Genomic DNA, 23193 nt, shown 5'->3' on the forward strand with positions numbered 1-23193 from the left:
ACTACGCCCCAGAGAGAGGAGAGGAGATAGTCTCCGAAGATTCCATAACAATATAGATAATGGGTGAATGCAAGGAAGCAGGGAAGCAGTCTACCTATCTTCCTACCTTCCTTACTGTTCTGGTTGGTGGAGGCACACAACCGCAAAGCAGTTATTCTACTTTTATTTCTTATGAAACATCACATGATAGTCGGTACATGAGAAAAGAACGAGAACATAATTATAGGAATAATCCGACAGCTTTTCTGTTAGCGGTAGATCTATGATTTAAATGTCTAGATCTTTAAAAACTGTCTACGTCTAACGCTCATTAAATGAACATGCTGTGTCTTGTTTAATTAACCTGACGATTGGGGTGTCGGTATCTTTATCTCATGTTATGTTATTTTATTTATGTTTTTAATGTATTTTTATTGTTGATCCCTTTGCTATGTCTGCACAGAAACTTGTTTTTGCCTTGTATCCTAAACTTGGATTTGAATGATGGTGCCACGACAGATCTCTTTTGCAGCTCGAGGTCACGTCTCCTCCACGTCTCACGTTTTGACAGCTTGGAATTCAGACTGATCCTAAACCGAACCTAACCTGTTTATTGCGGTCAAATCATGTTTTTTAAAAACTCCATATTTCTTCTGTGCAGGGTGGGTGTGTCGCTACGGTAACAGGCACGCTCGCACGCTTTCTCTCACATGTGGTCGTACAGGGTCTTAGGGGAGCCACTCGGCAGCTCACACAGGGGAGGAGTGTGTGTCGGGGCAACTCTTGAGTAACCAATGACTTCCAGCAGCACCAGTATAACAAGCCTCCCCCGCACTTTTGCCCCCCCCCCCCCGTCCCCGTCCCCGTCCCACCCTGTGCATGTAAGAGCTTTTTTATTTTATGAGGGAGTTTGCAGCAGCGTTGTTCTGAGTCCTGGAGGGAGGGTCTGAGAGTGAGGAGTGTTTGTGTCGCCGCTCTCGTTCAGTGGATGAACAGTGGCCCCTTGAACGGCTGGGATTGAACTGCTGACCGGCTGGCTCACAGGTGGAGCGAGCAGGGGGAAACAGTGAGAGCGCCGTGCGGGACACTTGGAAGGACGGTTGCGGGAGCCGGCAGCATGTGGAGGATCCAGACGTGGCTGCTCGTCACGGTCCTCTGCACTGGGAGCCTGGAGGCCTGGTTTTGGAACCAAAAAACAGTTACCACCACAGAAATCCCAACGGGGACGACGGCAGTGACAGGTGCCACCGTGACGCCCAGTGGCATGGTGACGAAGGAGGTGGCGGAGGTGGTGGAGGAGGAGGAGGAGGATGACAACCTGTCCGGGGTTGGGGAAGACATCATCAACGTGGCCACGGGAATCCGTCAGATTGTGGCGGCGTGGGACGGGACCCCGACCACCACGACTACTATCGCGGGCCTCACAGAGAAGGTGGCGAGCGTGACCCCGAACATGACGGGTAATACAGACAGGCTCAGAGGGGAGAGGGGGGAGGAGGGGTCTGGGGTGGGGGCAGGGGATGGATCTGGCTCAGGATCAGCGTCCACAGGTGATCTTGAGACAGATCTCGAGTCGGTCTCGACAGGTGATAAAGCCCTGCCTCGCAATTTAACCGGTGATGTTTTAAACGTGAATGAAACTCGTGGGGGGGCACTGGAGTCAGAGCCGACCATCGCCGCTAGTCACATCCAATCGTGTCTCCCCGTTCCCTCCGATTGGCCCGTTTGCTCAGGGAAACAGCCAAAGTTTTTCACGCTGCCCAACTTCTTCAACCACACGTCTGTGGAAGAGGTGGGGGCGGCGCTGCAGGAGTGGGCGTGGCTGGCGAGGGCGGGGTGTCACCACGGCACCGAGTGGTTCCTCTGCCTTCTGCTGGCCCCCAGGTGCCCTTCGCCCCGCGCCCCCTCGCTCCTGCCCTGCCGCAGCTTCTGCCACGTCCTGCGGGACAGCTGCTGGGCATCCCTGAAGGACGGGCGTCTCCCGGTGGAGTGTTACCTCCTGCCTGAGAGGGCAGAGGAGCCCTCATGCGTGTCAGTTAGTAACTGGAAAGGTAACCCCGGCGGGTTAGAATGTATCAAGTGTGCTGATACATTTTGAATCCGATGTCATGTCGTAGCTGCTGCAGCGCTCAAGTCTGTGTGTGTTTGTGCAGTGTTTGTTGTGGTAACACACACGTCCAAGCATATGATTGTCACTTTGGAGATCTCTGCTCATCACGAATGTGATTTTTGCATGTTTTTGCCAATAACTTAACACTATGCTTTTTGAATTTTAAATGATCAGAAGTCAAATTTTCCCTTTGAAAGAGTCAGAAAATCAGCCTGCAGGGACTTCACAAAGGTGACCCACACTTCATACCGGCCTTTATTGTTGTTAAAGTACTGTTATTGTTGCATATGAAAGGGCAGATTTAGAGGTGTGCACAGGTATACAACATATATTTACCATGGTGTAGAGGGATTTACTATTATATGCACATACATCTACATGTCAGTTACGTATTGCATTAGTCGCACATGCAACTACATAAAAGATGTAATGAATAAAAGCAATTAGAAAGATAGAAACAACAAAAAGAAGACTCATAAATTCAAAACATGAAAAGAAGACTGAGATAAGATAATAGCCACTGTATAATGTCATACTTGAAGAACAGCTGCAGACATTTCAAGATAAGGAGTAGAAGAAGGCAAGTATTATGCAAAATGTACTAAATATGAGCATCTTCAAAGGGAAATGGCCCCAAAACGTTTTATCATTGGATTGTAATTACTGATGCTCTTACAAGATGATGCTCTCTCTGTCTTAAATCAAACAGGTATCGAGTCTGCACAAGCCTATGATTACAACATTAGAAAGCACAGGATGCCTGTGAGGTAGAAGCACGGTGGGCAGCTGATGGTTAAAACATGCAAAAAACGCTCGGCGTGATCTTTGCCGTGGCTGCCGTTGTGGTGTGGCTCTTTGTGTTTCCACTGCACGTCCTGAGGAGGCTCTCGTCGGCGCATGACGCAACACCGCGACCTCACGTCCCTTCTCGCAGGATGCATGCGTTGCACGTTTTGGTGTGGTTGTCTCGTCGTTTTTGTGTGTGTGTGATAATCGTCAGTAATGGTCAGCAATGTTACGTTACAGGTTCTTTTGAAAATAGCTGCAGAGCTTTGAAACATATCGTGAGTCGCCCAAATGCATTACTGGGTGTTCCACTCACATTGTATTACTCTCTCCGTGTACTCAGGGGATTTCTAGTCCATTTATATTATGAAAAGTTCTCTAACTGAATATAATATATACAGTTTCCCTGAGAGTAAACTCTTAAGACAGGAAATGCTCCAGGGGCCCTGGTCCAGTATGGAGGCTGAGCGTTAAACCCCCCTTTATCATGTTTTGTCCCGCAGGACTATTTAATATATGTTCCAAGTTTAAACAGGAGATAGTTTGGTTGCTTCCCATGTTCCCTATGCAGGGTTCTTGTTTGGATAACCTCTTAAACTGCACTTAAAGCCAAAGATTGGAAGCCTCTTTGCTATAAAACACAGATATGTGTGAGAAAAGTGTGAGCGTTTCAGCCTGCGGGAGAGACCTTCTGCTTAAAGCCCAGCATGTGGTGCCGAATTATTTCTCCCACAAATCGTTTTCATCCCAACAAGATGTATGAAACTGGCTTTTTACATTTAGTCGTCAGGCGGCTTTTACTTAACACCTGCAAAGGAAAAGAAAATGGAGGAATGAGATGTTTTTTCAGGGTCTTTTCTCAGGGAATCCAGGATAAATTATATATATTGCGTTCCAGGCTTCTCTCGTGATACTATCACTCTATTCTCTTGGCTGGACAAGACAATTTATGGTCCTGCAATAATCACTCTGTTCCGCTCTGGAACATCCTACCCCTGCATGCCGGTCACGCATTGCTACCTCCTTGTCATCGTATTTCACCATTTCTGATCAGCTGGCGTGAAACGTCGTGTGGATTTAGAGGCGAATGGTGTCTTAGCATGTCGAGTCCTCAGGAGGGAAACAATCGGGCCATCTGTGGCTGCGAGGGAGGGCCGCAGGATGGCATTTATGATAGTGGCCGTGGGTGGGAAAATGGTCCGCTCCGGGGAAAGAGCGTGGCGATTGTGCGATCAGTTTGGGAGAAAGGGCAACGGTGTCTCGCCTGGTAACAAGAGAGCCTTGTGACCGGGATGAGACAAGGCGGCTCGAGTCTCTGCCCGGGGTCAGAGGGCACAGCCAGTCGCCTCCACCCTCCGAGACCAGTTGCACTTGATGGGTGGTAATTGAGCTATTGGCCGACCATTAGAAGATGCGCTGACAAAGTGTGAGAGGGACTTTTACGACGACAGGGGAATTACCCGCTCTTTAACTCAGACTTCACAGACGCAGCGTTTCCAAAAACAAGCTGAATTTTAAGTTGTATTTTGGTCCAGTTTCAAATCATTAAATCACCCTGAGTATTTTGCATTTGCCAGCTGGTTGCAGCTCCTCTAGTAAATCCTCCAATTCTGCACAAAAGGTCACTTCACTATAGCCAATGTGAGCAGTGATAAATTCACTAATGTGAGAATAGTGGCCTAATGTCTTAGCTTGATCTTGGAGACCACACATTAAGTTTCAAGTTCTAGCTTCTGAAGTATTTCAAATTAAGCTTTAAAAAGTACAATATCCACATTTTGCATATCTGCCGATAGCTCAGCTTCCATTTCCCTGTGGCCAAGAACCCCGACAATTTCACAAATGTTGATCCTCCAGCGAAAAGACTGGTGTGAAAAAAGAAATGTTGATCCACCCATCAGTCAACTTTAATTGGCTCTCAGCGCCCATCTCCTTCAGACACGGATTAAGGTCTGACTGTGTGGCAGCTGCATTAACCTCTCAGACGTGTGAAGTCCAGTTGTTTCGGTCCCAGGAGGACAAAGCTACAGCTGGGGGGGGGGGGGGGTTAGTTCATGGATCAAGCCACCAGCCTAATCATCAGTGGGCTTCTCCTGATGCTCCAACAATTCTCCCGCCTTCTAAAGACACTCAGGAGTTAGAGAATTAAACATGATTTAAAGTAAAGCAGCCGACTGTCTGCCCTGTATAAATACCTCTGTTTGATTAGTGTGTTATCACAGTGCTCACTTATCCTAACAAGGACTGCAGCTTTCAGGGTAACTCGAGCTCTGGTTGAGGCATACTTTGATAATGGTGTAACGTTCTTAAACAGTTTGCATGCAAAAAAATAAAGAAAGTATTTGTTGCTCGCGCACCAAAGAAGACTGACATGCATTTCAGATTTTGTGCATAAGGACAATTCAGGCCAACTATAGGACTTACGTTATTGCAAGTGCAGAGAGCCACAGCACTCTGATGTGTAGCTGCTCCTGTTTGTAAAGATGGACGACACTTCTCCACTTCCTCCCGCTGTCCAGAAATGAAGCCAAAAGGCTGTGTTCATATTTGCTCTCATAAATTATGGTCTAATGACCTTGTGGTTTTCAGGCCTCATTATTTATAGCTCATCCTCGAATAAATTTGTATTTCGTATCCCTGTGGGAGTCGCCCTACCCCCCTAAACCTCTTGGAGGCGTCCATCTGTTCCACCATGACATTTCAGCCTGTTTTAACTGGCATTTGGACCCAACACAGATTCTCTCTCTTTGTGCTTCATCCCATCAGAGTCCCTCATGGTCCTTCTTTCCCATGGACATCTGACACGCGTTTCCTCCCTGCCGCCGTCTCTCCGTGCCTCTCCTCACTCCCAGCATCTCCTTTTCCTCACACAGTAAAACAGGCTGTGAATTTCTCCAGGGTGTCACGTTGTAAAAAAATACAGACATGAACAGAATACATGAGGTCATGTGTAAAACATTTTTTTCACATGCTGCTGGTGTCAGGGCTGTGAAACATTGCCGTGCGGTCCATGCTGTTCCATGCAGTTGTTTCTGGAGACACTGAGTCCGAGCGGAGACAGGAGCAGGGCAGGAAGCCATGAGCAGACATCTGGGTCCATGCGATGAGGCTTTCGCAGGCGAAGTTCCCACGTTTGGTTCTCGTACCAGCTTCCATCTGTTCTCTGGAGAACAAGAAGCAGCTGATTACAGATCAGATCGGACATGAGCTTTTAATGGAAAGCGTGAGTGGTCATTTAATGCGTTGGGACCAGAAAGTGATCGCAGCTCTGATAGAGAAATAAGAAAAGTGTGTGTAATTGTTATATCAAGTTTGGAAGTTCCCTCATTGTCATTCATCATTTGAAATATTTACTTCAACATACATAATCCAACCCACTTGATCCGTGCAGCAGCTGCAGCGGCTGTGTCAGTGTGAGATTAACCAATAGCAGGTGCCCTCAGTGGGAACTCGGCCACCCGGCTCGCGCTCCAATTGGCCGAAATCCCACTGGATGCAGCCGCGCAGGTTGAGACAACACAACGTGCACCCTATCCTGCAGCAGGGACTGTGTGTGTGTGTGTGTGAGTGTGTGTGTGTGTGTGAACATATGTTTCGGATTACTCCCGAACCGCGTCGGATTGGCCAGTGCAGATGTGCAGTCGGTTATGTCACAGAACTATCGGCCCCTGACAGTAGAGTGACTTTCCTCTCAGCAGGTAGAAGATGAGCAGCACACTCCAAACTCCTCCAGCAGAATTAAAACAGGACGCACTAAAAGCCCAAAAACCTGATGCTGGATGAGCTTTGAGATTAACACCTGGATGCCAGCTGCTCTGTTCTGAGGATTCGCTGCATGTGATAAACCAATAAGTGAGAAAAGGAAATCAACTATTTTCACCCAAAGCGTTTTTCAGTGTGTTATGCAACCATCGTTCCCTTTGAGGATGACTTGTTAAACTATATTATGTCCGTTTTTTTTATTTTATAAAGATTTCTGCATTATGGGATGGGATGTGATATGGGTCCTTCCCTGACCTCATACATTTGTTTTGCTTTCTATGTTGAGAGGCTGACCAAACCTAACCAACAACTTGAAAACCAGTGGACATAAAGATAATATAGTATATTAGTTAGTTAATCATTATAAACACATGGAACTGCAAATCAGTCACAGTGACTTGTTTGGTTTGAGCGAGAACACTTTTCCTAAGCTAATGATCCCATGGATTAAAATCTCCACAGTGTTTTAGTTTCATACTTGACTTTTACAGTATTGAAACGACCAATGCAGCCACCATTAGGAATGATGAATGATGTTATTGTTTTGTTCTGAAGGCGTCTCTGGTAGTTGTCACTCCTTAACCGTCTGTGACACTTTAACAAGCCGCGTTCGACGCTTTCTCATCGTTTTTTCTTTTCGGAAAACGTGGGGGAACCCCCCCACCCCCGCTGACCTCTGTGAACCCTTAATGCACAGATTGTAATTGTTGGTCGGCTCCTCTCATGAATCTGCGATGACAGGCCGGCCTCAGGAGATCGCTGAGTCAAAGCGTCAGACCATTTCTCCCTTGCGATGGAGATGTGTGAGAAAGTCATGGTAGCTCTCAAGGATGCCGACTCTTTGGGGTATTTTTGTCGATGGGAACTGAAATGTCAGCGGATTTTCCATTTATTTGAGTCCAGCTTTATTCAGTTAGAGTTTAGTGGTTTGATTTAAAGTTAACCCAAAAGGAAACAAAAACAGATTTTCTTACTTAACTCTTGTGAGGGATGTGTTCTTGAAGGAAACCAAAGTTTTAGATTTTGCTCATTTGGGATAAAGGCAACTTCAGTAATCCGGTTTTGATGACGTCTCCAACCACATAGGACATAGTTTCTAAATGGACACACTCTGGGGGAGGAGAGGGAATGTGAGGCCCTGGCACTCCACGGTGATCACTGACTGAATCGGCGGTCAGCTATGTGACATTGTTTCACCTCTCACGGTTCAGCGAGTGCAGCCACTCACTCGTTTAAGTCAGATTCCTGCTGTGCAGCATGTATAACTTCATCTTAACGAGCATTAATGCACGCTAAAGTGTGTTTTATTTTGAAACTTTCCCAAGGTTCTTTAGTCATAAGAAAAAACACATCTACTAGACAAGTTTTCATGGATACCGATATTCTGATATTAATCAGATTAGGAAAACAATCAATAAACAGATAATAAACAGTATATTCCGATTAAGGTTATACTTAAAATTAAGACACATTTCTGCTCAGTACACGTCTGGATCATAAACATAATCTAAATAGACTCAATAGTCAGAATATTGCTGTCCATGCAATTGTGTTCAGTGATGGAGTCAAATGTTTTACTTTCCAAAGAACTTGTGATTTGCTGATCATTTCTGTGCTTCAAACTGCCTCTGTCTTCAGCGCTCATGTTGCCTTCAAGTGCACCTCATCCATGTTTTAGAAAACAGTATCCAGCACTGTCTTTCAGTCGTATGCAGTTCATTCTAATGTTTACAGATGCACTTGAAGGCCAATTGGTCAGATTTCTCTTTTTAAAGTATGTCCTCAACGTGTTTTTTTCCCCTTGCAGAGGAGAGTGGTGTTTCCCTGCTCCAGCTGATAGGAGACCCTCCACCTAGTGAGATCGCCAGGGTCTACGGGCCGAGAGGGGAGGCCGCCTATGCCTTCTCCGCCACGACGGTGTCGGGCCAGCCGGCTCGCGCCCACGTCCCCAACCCATTCTACCGCCACTTCTCCCTCCTTTTCCACATCAAGCCCACCACTCCCGCCGCCGGCGTCCTCTTCTCCATCATCGACGGGCCCCAGAAGCTCATGTACGTTGGCGTCAAGCTCAGCGCCGTGAAGGCCGGCCGCCAGAGGGTGCAGTTCTTCTACACCGAGCCCGACTCGGAGGCTTCGTACGAGGCGGCCGCCTTCGACGTCCCCAGCATGGTGGACACCTGGAGCCGCTTCTCGCTGTCCGTCTTCGAGGAGCAGGTGACCTTCTACCACGGCTGCGACTCGGAGCAGCGGGTGGTGAGGTTTGAGCGTTCCCCTGACCCCATGGAGTTTGACACGGGGGCGGGGATCTTCGTGGGTCAGGCGGGAGGAGCCGACACCGACAAATTCCAGGTAAAGAAACTCTCTGCTTTGAATGTAACAGGACTATAACAATAAAGTCCTAGTACATTGATCTAGCTATATTTACCAGTAATAGATTATCAGCTGATCCAGATACTTATTGATTTAATTGGAGGAGCCTTTAAAATGGGACAGGACTTGAGACTGTATGATGCATTTTGGTCTCAAAACTATTTTCCTAACAATAACTACAAAGAACGTCCGTCTTCTAACCCTAAACTCCGGGGCACCGGCACAGGAAATGCTTGAGTGCTGAAGAGATGTTTACTCATCGCATCCGAATGTCTCCCATGGGACCTTGAGAAGTCAGGATAATACACTGTGTGCTAAAAACACAGGTGTGTGTGTGTGTGTGTGTGTGTGCGTGTGAGTCTGACCTCTTTGGCACCAGGCAACAGGAAGTGAGCCCCCCTCTTCCCTGTAAATGTATTGCTTGACCTTGATCACCTTTGACCTCGGACCTTTTGCTTGTGACGTTCACAGTGCTTTTGAAGTGAAGGAATTAATACAATCCATGTCAAAGATTCAAATTTTCTATGTTCGCTTGCACAAATTGGTCTCGGTGTTCAAATGCATTCACCTGTTGAGCATCCTTCATGCCACCAGGCCTCAAAAGTGTCTGTATCATGTTTTAAATAGGAGGCCACGCGCATGCCTGATTGCAAGTAAATAGTTTTGTCATCCCGGTGATGTAAAATGCATTTGCTGTGTTTGTGATTAGGGGGAGATCGCTGAGCTGAAAGTAGTTGGAAGCCCTCGGGCTGCCGAGCGCTTGTGTGACGACGAGGACGACTCTGACGTGGTGAGTATTTGTTTGTTTTTTTACATTTTCGTCAAAGGGTCTGAAATATTCTGATTTACACCTTCTTTTCTCCCTCTCTCAGGCCTCTGGGGACTACGGCAGTGGCGATGGCGAGAGGAGACAAACGGGACACAGTGCCAGGGTCAGTGCGTATTTTCACTATACACAGAGGTCATTCAAACTGTATGATAAACCTATAACATGACCCTTTCCACACGTTTGATGGAGACATAGTCCGTGACTCACACAGTGCCGGTCTGTAAATGAATGGCGCTTACAAAAGCATTTGGAGTCGGTCCAGTAGATCGTCTCCACCTTGACAAGGCTGCAGTCACTCATGGAGATATTCGTTTTCTGCCTCATTCCAAAGATTTTAAGCCTTAAAGTCAGTTTACTTATTATCATAAATTCTCCAGACCCTGTGGAAAGTTTAGATTTGGGGCTTAAAGTTTGGATAATAAAGGAGAATGTGCTGTCAGCTGTTATCAACTATGTTCTGATCCGTTTCCAGACCACCACAGCACCCTCCCGTCCTGTACCTCAGCCGCCGCTGATATCCTCAAAGGGAACCGGACTGAAGGAATCAGGTAAAAGACGTCTACATTATAAACAGTAGAATCAGTAAAAGGGCAAATCTTCAGTAAACACGCTGCAGGAATGTGGAATGGAAGTTTTTAATCACACGGCAGCCGCTGCCAAAGAAACGTCATGTGTTATTGTCTCTGCTTTCATCCAGGAACGTGTGCATTAGGCCTCTTGTCTGGACCTGAGTGTGTGGGGGGGGGATTTGCTGCAGGGTTTGTGTGTTTAACACAAGTCCAACTGGAGCCTCTTTAGCTCCCCCAGGTGGAGGATTAAAGAGCCTTGTTGGTTGGAAGCTAGGATTTGAGCATTCAACAAAGAGAAAATCAAATGAGCAGATTTAGACCTTGTGGGACATGTATCCAGTTGCTTCTTCCATCACGCCCCTTCCAAAAAATGCACAAGCCTCTACATTCCCCCCCCCCGTGTGCAAGCCAACACTTGCAGCCGCCGAGCAGAGCAGGTAACGGTGTGTTTGTGTTGACTTTAGACGTCGGGTATCAGCAGAAGACTAAAATGTTTTGTGCCCGAACCGAACCATCCCAGTGCAAACACGAGTACCCACCGACAGGCATGTGTGTGGTAGGATTAACCCTGCATAATATTTACCTTTCTATGTAGTGCCTTTTTTTTTTAAATCATTTGAAATATATATTTCTGTTAAATTTCATAGATTGGGGACATCAAAGCTGAATTTAATAATCCTGCAGTTTTGGATGATTAAAATACATACAGGAGAGAAATCCCCCCACATCCTACGCACTGTTTTATAAATGTGGCCCCTGGACACAAGCAGGAACGAAAACTAGAGAAGGACAGATTAATTGTCACCACATGTAAAACCCAGGTTGTCTTGCACCTGTTGTCACTTTCATTAGCACCAAATCAGGTGAAATTGAAGTTAAACCAACGATTTAAGTGTTTTTGAGGAATCGCTTCCAAGATTAAAACATAAGAAAAGAAAAGAAATAACAGAGAGGAACATTGTACAATTTATATAAATTTAAATGGGCAAACTTCCCAGAACTAGTATGTACACTGGGAGAGGAACTGGACCAAGGTACAGAGGAGAATGATGAATAAGGCTTTGTTGCCCTCTGCAGGACATATTACTCCCTGCTTCTTGTGAGATTAGCAGCTCATTAGAGTCACTGCATCACATGAGAAAACCTCATCTATGCTCTAGTATTCTGTCTGTTCCTGTCATTACAGACTTTAGACCCTCTCACAGTTATTTTACAGTTTTAACAGCTCATTGTCCTCTGTGCGGGGCATCAAAGTTTGGCCCAACGTATAAAATAACCCCACCATGGAATAAGTGATACTCGTTTCTAACTCGTTTCTCAACTCATTTACATGCAACACGTCCTTCAGGTCCCAGTGGTGGTCGAGGTGAGAAAGGGGACAGAGGAGAGAAAGGCTCTACGGGGGACAGAGGCCCCTCAGGGCCGAAGGGAGATTCGGGGTCCAGCTCTGGCTCTGGTGTCTCCTCTCAGGGTGGAGGAAGAGGAGAGAAGGTAAAAGACAACTTCTGTTTTTTTCAGCTGCATCACCTGACCTACTCGGATAAGTAATGAAATTACTGATTTGTCTTTTTCTGTGTATTTCAGGGGGACAAAGGTTCAAAGGTAAGTTCATAATTTTTCAATCCCAGAACTAAAAAGCAGTTCTAACTTCAGCTAACAGTTGATTTATCTCTTTTCCATTCCCACCAGGGCAATTCTGGCTTTGGGTACCCCGGCAATAAAGGAGAGCGCGGTGCTCAGGGGCCTCCCGGGCCCGCTGGTCCTGCCGGCCCTGCGGCTGAGGTGGTCCGACTCGGGGACGGCTCTGTTGTGCAGCAGATGGCCGGACCCGCCGGACCTCCGGGGCTGCCAGGGTCAAATGGAGCCCCAGGACCTCCAGGAGCTGACGGGGAGAATGTGAGTATTTCCACAACTATTGACTTGAATTATTTTGGGACGCATGTCTTTCACTGACTGTTCATGGTATTTCAGGGGGATCCAGGAGAGGATGGAAAAGCTGTAAGTTTCCTTTTTAAATTCAACACTTTGAAATATTGCTGTATCTAAAAAAAACATAATCCGTCATATGTCCTTATTATGTTCCTGTTTCCAGGGTCCTGCTGGGCCACCAGGTTTCCCAGGAAGTCCAGGAACTGCTGGTGCCAAAGGCCAAAAGGTGGCGTAGAGAATGGGTTAAGACGAAATGTTAAATTATATCACATGTTATAATTTAGTGCGATAACGTGTGGCCTCTGAATCTCTGCAGGGTGACCTTGGAGAGGGTCAGCCAGGACCCAGAGGATCCCCAGGTCCACCAGGACCCCCTGGACCTGGCACTGGTGATCGCCCAGTACGTCCACACTTCCTTTCCTTCCAGCGTTTACGTTCTCAACACTTATTTCTGACTTTAATTTGCTAATTCGTGTTTTAACAGACGTTTGTTGACATGGAGGGTTCAGGATTCCAAGACAGGGTATGTTGATTGTCAGTAGAAATCAATAAGGTTTCACATCTTAAAGTTGAGTCTTTACACAACGTTGTAATATCGTGATTTGTAACCCAGGTGGCCCGTGGTCCTCCCGGTCGCCCCGGTCTTCCTGGCCCCCCCGGGATCCCTGGCACTTCAGTAGCACTGGGATCCAATGGTCCCGTAGCCTTTGGACCCCCGGGACCACCGGGACAAGATGGAGTCCCTGGTCTGCCCGTGAGTAGTTGCGATTCATTTTTTTGTGAATGTTTTTATAATCTCATTCGTAAATAGAAAGTAAATTAAAAAAGTTTAAAAAAATCGGATTAATAAAATAATCACATGAAATTGTGTCTGTGGTTCCAGGGCCCCGCTGGTCGTCCTGGTACTCCTGGTCAGCCTGGACTCAGAGGAGAGAAGGTGAGAATGAGCAGATTGAGTTAACTGCTGAATGATTCTCACAGATTCCGACTTAAGAATGCAGAGGAGGGTTTTTTGAAAAGCCGCAAATAAAACATTTAATCCCAATCCATGTAATTGTCGGTGGGATGTTTTAAGGGAGCTAACGAGTCTAAGAAGAGTGTGTATTTGTTTTGTTTTGCTCCAGGGTGAGTGTGAGCGGCTCGGTCTTTCAGGAGGATCTGGTGAAAAGGTGAGTCAAGTCTTTTTTTCTTTATCCGTCAAACTCAAACACGTGACAAACATAGATTCTCTCCTTCATTGTTTCTTGCTTTCCTCCAGCAAGACAAACAGGACTCCAACTTTTTCACGGGCCTCTTCTCTTACTTTAATCCATCCCCTACGGTGTGTAATGGGTCTCAGGTACTGGGGGGTGTCTCTCTGCTTTGGTGATTTGCTTTCCTTTTTTTTCTATCTGCTTCCATTTCCCCCAACTCAACTTGTTTCACATAATTAAAGTTGGGTTTCACTAACCTTACAGTGGCCTGAGGACAAAGACCTACTCTCCCTAGTTTAATGAAATATTCTGCTGCTTCCTTCCACCTTTCAAACTCTCACTGTATCTCATAAAGCTTCAACTCTGCATGTGTCTCTTCCATTCCTCCATTTAACTCTGTTATTGTTCTTATTATTCTGCAGTTATTTTCACTATTGCAAAACATAAACACATTTTATTTTTTTACTCAGGGTTCTCCGGGCGATCCCGGACACAATGGTGTACCAGGGCAGTCTGGGCTTGCAGGGCTTCCAGGTCCAATGGGACCAGTTGGACCTGCAGGGCCTCCCGGGCCACCGGGCCCACCTTACCGTGGCGGACTTGTGAGTATAGGCTTCTTAAAAAATCTGGATTTAAATATGTAAGAATGTATAAGTCAGCCGAGTCCCCTGAAGATGTAGCTTTTGACAACCCAAAATATCTTGAATATTCAAACCGGACTTTAAAACAATAGTTATTAAGCCCATCATTGTTTGGTAAAGATTCACAAAACCTAGAATCTGGCCAATAACAAAGAACTCCTGAAGGAATCATCTCCCTCGTTTCAAATCTCCTCCTTACAGATTGGCGGATACGAGATGAGCGAGGGCTTACCTGGACTCGCAGGCCCACCCGGACCACAGGTACACATCTACCTCACACATGACATGTCCTGTCCTCATCACTGTACATGAAGTGTCTCACATTTTCCTCTGTCATGTCTTCCAGGGTCCAAGTGGTATTGCAGGTCTACCCGTAAGTAAAACAAAGAGTGTGTTTGGTTTTGTGTTGCAGTTGTTGGTCTCACAGTCTCAGAACAACAGTGTGGTGATGTAATTATTAAAGTTTTTGCTGGTCATTTCTAGGGTAAGCCAGGTTTACCCGGCAGCCACGGAGACAAAGGAGCAGAAGGAGCACGAGGACCACCTGGGATGCCAGGCATTGACGGATTCAAAGGGCAGGCGGTACGTTGCTGGATAAACTTTGTTCCTTAAATTGCTTAGTATTCACATTTATCCTATACGTAAATAATACACTAGATTGTATTATTTTATTTGTCTGTTGTCTTGGCATTAAAGTTGGCATGTTTGATTTCCAGGGTGAAAAGGGAGATCGAGGATTCAAAGGCGAGATTGTGAGTTTAAATTGTTTTATTTCTTGAATATACAAATAGAAAGAATTGTCCTTAACCTTGACCCAAGTGAACTCTTTACAGTGAGCGCTGCCGCTACAGTAAAAGCATTGTGTCTTTGTTTGTGTGACAGGGTCTGCCAGGACGCGACGGTGGACCACCCGGACCTCCAGGGCCTCCCGGGCCTCCAGGACTGGTCGTCTCTGGAACAACAAGAGATGTGAGTCCCGGCTCGAGATCAGAGCGAGAAGCACCGATCCTGTAAATAACTGTAATACGTCCTGTTAACTGCTCGATCACATACCCACTCCTTGATTGACTCATATTCACTAACCATCACTGCTCGCTTTGTTTGTTCACCTCCACACTAACTGACCTAACTTTGTCTTGCTGTAGTATAACGACCTATATTGGGACGAAGGGTGGCAGGTGAGTGCACACACCCTTTGTTGCCTTTAACCAATCTCACTACAAACCTTACTAAACTCAAAGTCTTTCACATTTGAAAGGAATATTTCACCTTTTTAATACTTTATCATTCTCTCTCTCTTCTGCAGGGAGGAGCTGGTACTCCAGGTCGAGCAGGATTCCCGGTATTTGTCGCTGTCGTCATCACCCAGTTGATCCTCTGAATCCTGTGAATGCACAGAAATGGGACTTAAATAATGGTATTATATAACTTGTCTGTTTCAGGGGCCCGTGGGACCAAAAGGAGATAAAGGAGATTCAGGTCCTCCAGGATATGCACCTCAGGTACAATAATCCACATTTTAATGAGTTCATTTTTCATTTTACACAAACATTCAAATTGAATTATTTTTCTTCAAATAAATATATATATATATACACATATACAAATCCACAAAAAAAAGATTTCTTGGCAGGTAAAATGAGAATTCTAAGGACAGAAAAAACACAATTGATCAACTTTTTCTGTTCAAATGTTTTGTTCAGGGACAGAAAGGCGAGCCTGGCATCGTCATGGGGCCCGATGGGAACCCATTGTACCTGGGTGGCTTGGGAGGACAGCCGGTAAAGACCTCAGTGCTTCAATGACGTTCCCCATTTTCTGCATTATTCATACAGGACAGTTTTATTGAATGTAGCCTGAAGATATTAAGTTTGTATTGTCTTTACAGGGTGATAGAGGACCCCCTGGCCCTGTGGGACCTGCAGTGCGTACCCTATTTTAACGTTTTGCTACATAACCCGAACAGAATCACACCAGTATGATAACAACCACATGATTACTGTGTTTTTCTTCAGGGCCCATATGGTCCTGAGGGCCAGAAGGGAGAGATTGGGCTTCCAGGACGACCGGTACGTTAAAATGTTCATATCAAGTCATTTTTGAGATGGTATTATCAATCCCCTGTTACAAGTTGAGGTTTTTAAAAGTGAAACTACGCCACCTGAATGTGCTGAGTGTGTGTTTGACTGTAGGGGCGGCCTGGGCTGAATGGCATCAAAGGCGATTCAGGCAGTGGATCTGGATATGGACAACCTGTGAGTATCACTCATTTTGGCTTATTATCCCATTCAGGCCTAAATTCTGTCATCTCTTATAGTCCTTCCATCTATAGCACACGCATCAATAAATGTTGTGTCCCAGGGTCCTCCAGGTGCACCAGGCCTTCCTGGACCTCCCGGACCTCCAGCTCCCATCGACAGACTCGGAGTGAGTGGAGAGATGAAATATTTAACTTTATTTCGTGGAAAATGACATGGTTAGATTTACAAATGAATTTAATCTTATTATAAAGTTACTTACCGTTGCTATTTATTTGTCTTTTTCGTTTCCTCTCAGGGACAGGTGGATTACTCCAGACACTACCCAGGTGAGATCAGGTCATGTTGTGGATGCAACGTGTGAAAATCACTTTCTATCCGACAATTAGAGGACGAGAGAGATTATTACTATGCTAAGCTAACAACCTGCTGACTCCAGTGTCAGATACGAGAGCGTTATTTAAATCCTCAACCAGAAAGCAAGGTCAGGTACTTCTTACTTCTGCACTAAAATTACTAAAATGATTTCTGCTGTTCACCTTCGATTAAAGCTCTTAAAGGAGAGAAAGGAGATCCTGGAACAGGAGGGGTTCTTCAAATTCCAGGTATTTCAACGATTTTATCCATGTGCATAATTATTAGGAATCTAAACTTTCCGCTTTTAGGTTGTTTAAAAACATTTTGTTTCTGATCCAGGTCTCGGGTCCAACTATGACATTTACGCTTTAAAGGTAAATTTAGCAACCTTATAGAAACTCCCACATGATCACGATTGTTTGGATCATAGATTATGGTTTAAGCAGTTGCGTAGTAAGATTTTTGTCTTGACGTTGATGTGTGCAGAATGAGTTGAAAGGGGACAGGGGCCATGATGGCTTCAAAGGAGAGAAAGGAGAACCAGGAGGAGGATATTATGACCCCCGTTATGGAGCCAGTGGACACGGCAGCCCAGGAGCTCCTGGACCTCCAGTACGACAATCAGAAACATTATGCATTAATATACACATCGACAGTATAGAGCTAACATTATTAGATATAATAGGCAGTTGTGTCACTATTGTTTCTGTGGACCACTAAACAACCAAGTTTTGCTCCTGACCTGGAACCATTTCATTTCACATGTGATATTATATTCCATCTATTGAATGGCTATGACCTAAATTGTGTTTTTCTACATCTAACATAGTATGAAATCTGACTCTGTTCCTGTCCCATCAGGGCCCTCCGGGTGACTCCATCGTTGGCCCACCAGGTCCTGAGGGTCCAGCGGGTCAACCAGGAAGAGGCTACGATGGGCCGCCTGGACCTCCTGGACCACCAGGACCTTCTCTATCTGAAACCTACAGGGGATCACAGAGTGAGTCCTATTCATAAACACTCCCAAACATACTCCAGATTAAGAAAAAAATGTTGAGTCTCATTCATGCACATGTGACTGTGTCTTTCTTGACAGCGATCAATATTCCTGGCCCCCCGGGACCACCTGGAGTGCCTGGACTACCTGGACACACGTCTGGGGTGAGAAAATCTACGACGCAGTCAAATGCTGCTGTTTTACTTCTGTGTTATTGATTATGAAATACAAAAAAATTCAATGGCTCCATGAGGAATCTGTGCCACGTCTGAAAGCACGTCTGCTGGACTGAATGACGTGAATAATTAACATTGCTTTGAATTATTACCAATTAATAATTAACCTGAAGAAATAGTTGACTTATAAATGAAATACCCATGACCAATGGAGCAATAGAAAAACACTATAGAAAATTGAATAGATAATAATCTAGATAAACAATACAATTAACAGCAAGATCAAATTTGAAAAGGGTTCATCCAAGTCTATAAAATACATGTCACGTGTTTGCAGGTGACGGTGTTGAGGTCTTACGACACCATGACAGCCACAGCTCGAAGACAACCTGAGGGCTCGCTGGTTTACATTTTAGACCAAACAGATCTGTACCTACGGGTCCGCGATGGAGTTCGACAAGTCCAGGTCAACATTTATCTCAGTTATGAACATAAGTCAGGTAGAATGTCACAAAAACACTAAAATAATTTTGGGTTGTCCTTTATTTTTCAGCTCGGGGACTATATTCCTTTGCCCAGAGAGGATGTGAGTGTAAATTTTCATTTTTTCCCTTCTCTAGTCTAGAACATAGGTCTGTGTGTTTTAATTGATATCATGCACGTTATTTGCAGGGTAATGAGGTTGCAGCGGTGGAGCCCCCACCCGTCGTCCCCTACTCCCCGGAACACCACTCCAACACCGACTCCCACAGACACACTGACCATCACCCACAACCCGACGAGCCCCATGTGACGCACACAGACCCTCGGTACGCTCCAAACCCTGACCCCAGATACACAACCCGCCCTGACCCGCGGTATCAGCCAGATCCGCGGTATCAGCCAGATCCGCAGTATCAGCCAGATCCCCGGTATCAGCCAGATCCGCAGTATCAGCCAGATCCCCGGTATCAACCAGATCCCCGGTACCCGCAGCCGGCAGATCCAAGATATCCAAGTTACACAGACCGACAAAGCCACCCGGATGGTAGATATTCCGTCAATACGGCCCATGAACGCCCTGCGTACCCAGACGGTCGCTACCCCGTCACCCCTCAGCGCAGACCTCATCCTCCTTTGGCCCAGACCCCTGCCCACCATCACACTTCAGGTCCAGGGGTAAGAGAGACCACTTTTGAACAGTCACACTGAAGCATCTAAGATATTTATAATGTTACCGGATATTTCCACAGCTCCACCTGATCGCCCTGAACAGCCCCCAGACCGGCTCCATGAGGGGGATCCGCGGAGCAGACTTCATGTGCTTCACCCAGGCTCAGGCCATCGGGATGAAGGGAACCTTCCGGGCCTTCCTGTCCGCCAGGCTCCAGGATCTCCACAGTATCGTCCGCAGGGCAGACAGGGACCGCATGCCAATCGTGAACCTGAAGGTACACGTTCAATTATTCATACCTGCAGAAGCGAGACAAAAGAGAACACACAATTAATTGTCAGCCGTTGTTTGAGCAGACTGTTGTCTCATCTCTCTCAGGATGAGGTTCTGTTTGACAACTGGGACGGCATCTTCAATGATGGCCGCATGAAGGACAACGTGCCGATCTACTCCTTCGATGGCAAGGATGTCCTCAGCGACAACACATGGTGAGTAAACCAACAATTTGAAGACAAACATACAGAAAATGACTATAAAACAAGATTGTATACTAATGAAAAGTGCTCCGCAATCCCAGGCCAGAGAAGATGATGTGGCACGGGTCGACAAGCACCGGTCAGCAGCATGTCGACGGCTTCTGCGAGACGTGGCGCGTGGGCGACCGGGCTTTGAACGGCATGGCGTCCTCGCTGCAGAGCGGCAACCTGCTCCAGCCGAGCTCCAGCAGCTGCTCCAGCTCCTACGTGGTGCTGTGCATCGAGAACAGCTACATCTCTAAGAGATAAACACACACATACACACACACACACACACACACACACACACACAAACACACATGCATATATAAACACAAACACACACAACACTGGACAAAGGGAAATCCCAAAGGGGTCAGCCAGGCTTTTGTCCACACTTTTATCTACAGTATGTGGTGCTTTGTAAATAACTTTATTTTGTTCTAATTAATAATTAGTTTTATGTTTGTTAGCCCTTCTTAAACGGTGCTATCCAGGATTATCCCTATGTTGAACCAAAGTTGAGCTCAGGATACACAGTATCTCACTCTGTGGAAGTCTGAACTGTAAAAAGCAGACTCCTGCTTTGGCGTTTGTGACTCGTCGGCTCATACGCTGATATAAATATGGAAATTCCTAAGCTCGGTGCCGACAAAGCTTCGTCCAAAACCACTCTTCTTTTTTGGAAATAACGTCCTGGTTACTCTTGATAATGAACAGAGCACACGCACTGATACATGTTGTCTATATAAGGACCATTACTTTGGTAGAAAGTAGCTCCTGAACTAATGACATTCTGGATTCCCCCAGTTTGAGCCTCTTATGTATGACTTTTAAAAATATTAGTGAAAGAGGTAAGCATTAGATTTTCTATAGATATAATAATAATAATTTACAAAGGCTACAATAGACAGAATCTCTACTTTGTTTGACACCTGTAAATAGTTCATAAATTACAATAATTTCTGATTTAATAGATAAAAAAAAAAGGAGGTTATTTGGGCATTCCAATTTCGTCTCTGCGTAAAAAACCTTAAAAACCTTTTATACGTTGTGACTGTGACATGATGCAAATACATGGGGGGAGTTATATCTCAGAGAGGGACACACCACTGTGATCACTTTTAGAAATGATGTCTATGATACTATAAACGAACTGTGGATAAAGAAATACAAATGGACTCTTCATGTTTCCTTGTTGTTCCTGCAGTGATATGATAATTTACAGCTAAATACCCCAAATAACATTTAAACAAGGCTTCCTGTGTCTTAAATTCCCCAATTACTGTTATATACTGTTTCCCACACATTTCCCAGTGCTGCTGTCATCAACACATTTCAATCTCCTTTTTTTACAAACTGTGCCTTTTCTTTCTATCTCAGCTATAACGTGTGATGTGAACGCTTTCCCAGAGAATAACAACATTTCCAAATATATCCAGCACAAAGATGTTTAAAATACGTGTGTCTTAATCCTGAGATTACAGTTTCCCGCTGATATAAAGTCTGTATGCACACAAAAAAATAAAAAATGCCTGTACAGATATGTGGAAAGGATTCAGCCATAAGTGTATTGTGTGCTTGTTGGTTCTCGGTTGTTTTGCTTATGGCACTGCAGCGGGCGTAGTGGAGTCTCTGCTCTGGAGACTTGAATGAAATCTCATGTACTAACTGATTCATGACAAACTCAGTGTATCAACTCCTGCAGGTTGCACTCTGTCGTCGTCTTATTACATGAGCGACGTTTCCTGAAATGCTGCAACTCGCCAATAAATAAATCTGTGTGGAAACTGTGACTCGTATTCTCGCCTAACATTACTCTTTTTATTTTTATCTAAACATTAAAAGGTAACAAATACCACAACCATATCTGTGGTATTTGTCCTCTGCGGTTTCTTTTCATGTTCAATAATAAACATATATCTGTGACCTGGAAGCTGAAGGATAATGATTAGATTTATATCTATTGAATGTGTCCAAGGACATCAAACCTCTCATTTATCTTTATGATTCAAATTATTATGTCTGAGGGATCAGAAGGTGAATAAAGACATAAAACAATACAAATACTGGATACTTTGACCTCTTTAGGACTCTGAAAGGTGAAACATTCCTCTCTGGACACACAATGTCATTTCTGCTTTTAAAAGTAGCAATGTCTGATTTTGCCAAAGAGACACAAGATAGAAAATCTGTAACACTGCGCTTCAAATTCAACTTAATTCTTATGTAGGAAGTAAAGGTTAGCGATTCCTTTTTTTGCTTTAACCTCATCTGACACAGGGAAATATTTCCATTGTGTAATGACTCAACATTACAAACCACAAGATAAAGAAAATAACCTCCTAGATATGAACTTCCATGTGAAGTTCATTTTGCTTTGAGTGCATGCTGCAGATAAAAATAGACACAAGGCTCTCAACTAGGTCATAAACTCGTATTACTCACTACAATTAACTGTGGCTGATAATCAGTCAGGTGACACTTTTTAGCTCATGTTTAATATTGTTTGGGGACTTGTTTGTCACATACACAAGGAAAGAATCGATTTAAGTGCAGTAGTGTGAAAGATTTAAAGAAAAACAAAGGTGTACAAATCTACGTGTCACATTTGCAGAAGTGTTTTCTCTGAATGAGCGTGTCTGAGGAGTGTGTGATGTTTATTGTCCCGTCATGTGAGTGATGTATTCGTCTCCTTATCAGGAACGCATGGCATTGTGAGCACCCGCTTAGCTTTTAGAGATGTGACTCAAAACCAGAACTACCACTTTCCCATGACTGTTTGATGCAAAGGGGTCGAACACGTTTTGTCCATGTAGGATGACTCAACTGGTTTTATTGTTGAATTATCTATTGATGTTTACAGTTGACATTCAGGGACAGGATGTGCTCAAGAAGTGGAAGTTGCATCAATCCAAGGGTGTGTGTATCATGTCTTTGCATGAGTGATGACATCAAGGAGTGTGATGACGCAGATCGTGGCTCTCACTTCTCCACCTCTCCTCCGTCCTCTCTATCTCCTGAGATGTTTTTCATGTTTTATTCTCCTGCCCTGCTCTCTGATGATCACCATTATTATCCTTGGACGCCCGTTTCCATGGCTGTGTCTGTCTGTTCCTTGGGGTAGAGAGCAGTTTCCTCCTGGGTTGAGTTGTTAGTGCTCGAGATAAACATGTCTTGAATTGCAACATGTCTGCTGAGAATTGTTGTTTTAGGGATTTGATGCAAATGTCCTAAGGAATACAATAATGCTTTAGTGAAACCTTTCTCATGTGGTTGTGAAAGAGGAAGCATCAATTAGGGAAGTACTGGTTCTAAATCCAAAATACAAATCTGAAAAACCCCAAAACCCGAGAAAGGATATGATGCCTAGATGTTAAAATGTCTTATCTAAGTTAAAATAACTTACATAGATGGAAGCATAGAAATCTGTCTCTGGCATAAATCCAATCTTATTTAAATTACTTAAATCCGGCAAGTAAAGTGGATCCAGGGACTTTTTTTTTTTCCTTTCCTGACAGGACCCAGGAGGAAAAAAGTCAAGGGTCACCGAAATGATGAGGGGCCAA

General features: G+C 45.0%; 1 protein-coding gene across 3 annotated transcripts; it reads left to right on the forward strand.

The window, feature by feature from the left end:
- The first annotated feature begins 901 nt into the window (after positions 1-901).
- On the forward strand, positions 902-21420 carry LOC133933378 (collagen alpha-1(XVIII) chain-like). Of its 3 annotated transcripts, XM_062380442.1 has the most exons (42): positions 902-1439; positions 8445-8986; positions 9717-9797; positions 9880-9939; positions 10309-10384; positions 11754-11896; positions 11990-12007; positions 12095-12301; positions 12377-12403; positions 12498-12560; positions 12651-12734; positions 12819-12857; positions 12948-13088; positions 13218-13271; positions 13459-13503; positions 13593-13655; positions 13998-14129; positions 14370-14429; positions 14515-14541; positions 14652-14750; positions 14885-14920; positions 15051-15137; positions 15314-15346; positions 15475-15510; positions 15611-15670; positions 15872-15949; positions 16057-16092; positions 16184-16237; positions 16361-16423; positions 16530-16595; positions 16725-16755; positions 16978-17031; positions 17123-17157; positions 17270-17395; positions 17645-17783; positions 17880-17944; positions 18294-18422; positions 18510-18542; positions 18629-19114; positions 19189-19386; positions 19488-19597; positions 19687-21420. In XM_062380442.1, the coding sequence occupies exons 1-42, from the start codon at positions 1097-1099 to the stop codon at positions 19892-19894; spliced, it is 4467 nt and encodes a 1488-aa protein (XP_062236426.1). In that variant the 5' UTR covers positions 902-1096; the 3' UTR covers positions 19895-21420. The 3 variants fall into 3 exon arrangements, with proteins under 3 accessions (XP_062236426.1, XP_062236427.1, XP_062236428.1); XM_062380443.1 differs by lacking the exon at positions 15314-15346; XM_062380444.1 differs by lacking the exon at positions 13593-13655.
- The last annotated feature ends 1773 nt before the right edge of the window (positions 21421-23193 follow it).

This window comes from Platichthys flesus, chromosome 22 (assembly GCF_949316205.1).
Source record: "Platichthys flesus chromosome 22, fPlaFle2.1, whole genome shotgun sequence".
NCBI classification, from domain to species: domain Eukaryota; kingdom Metazoa; phylum Chordata; class Actinopteri; order Pleuronectiformes; family Pleuronectidae; genus Platichthys; species Platichthys flesus.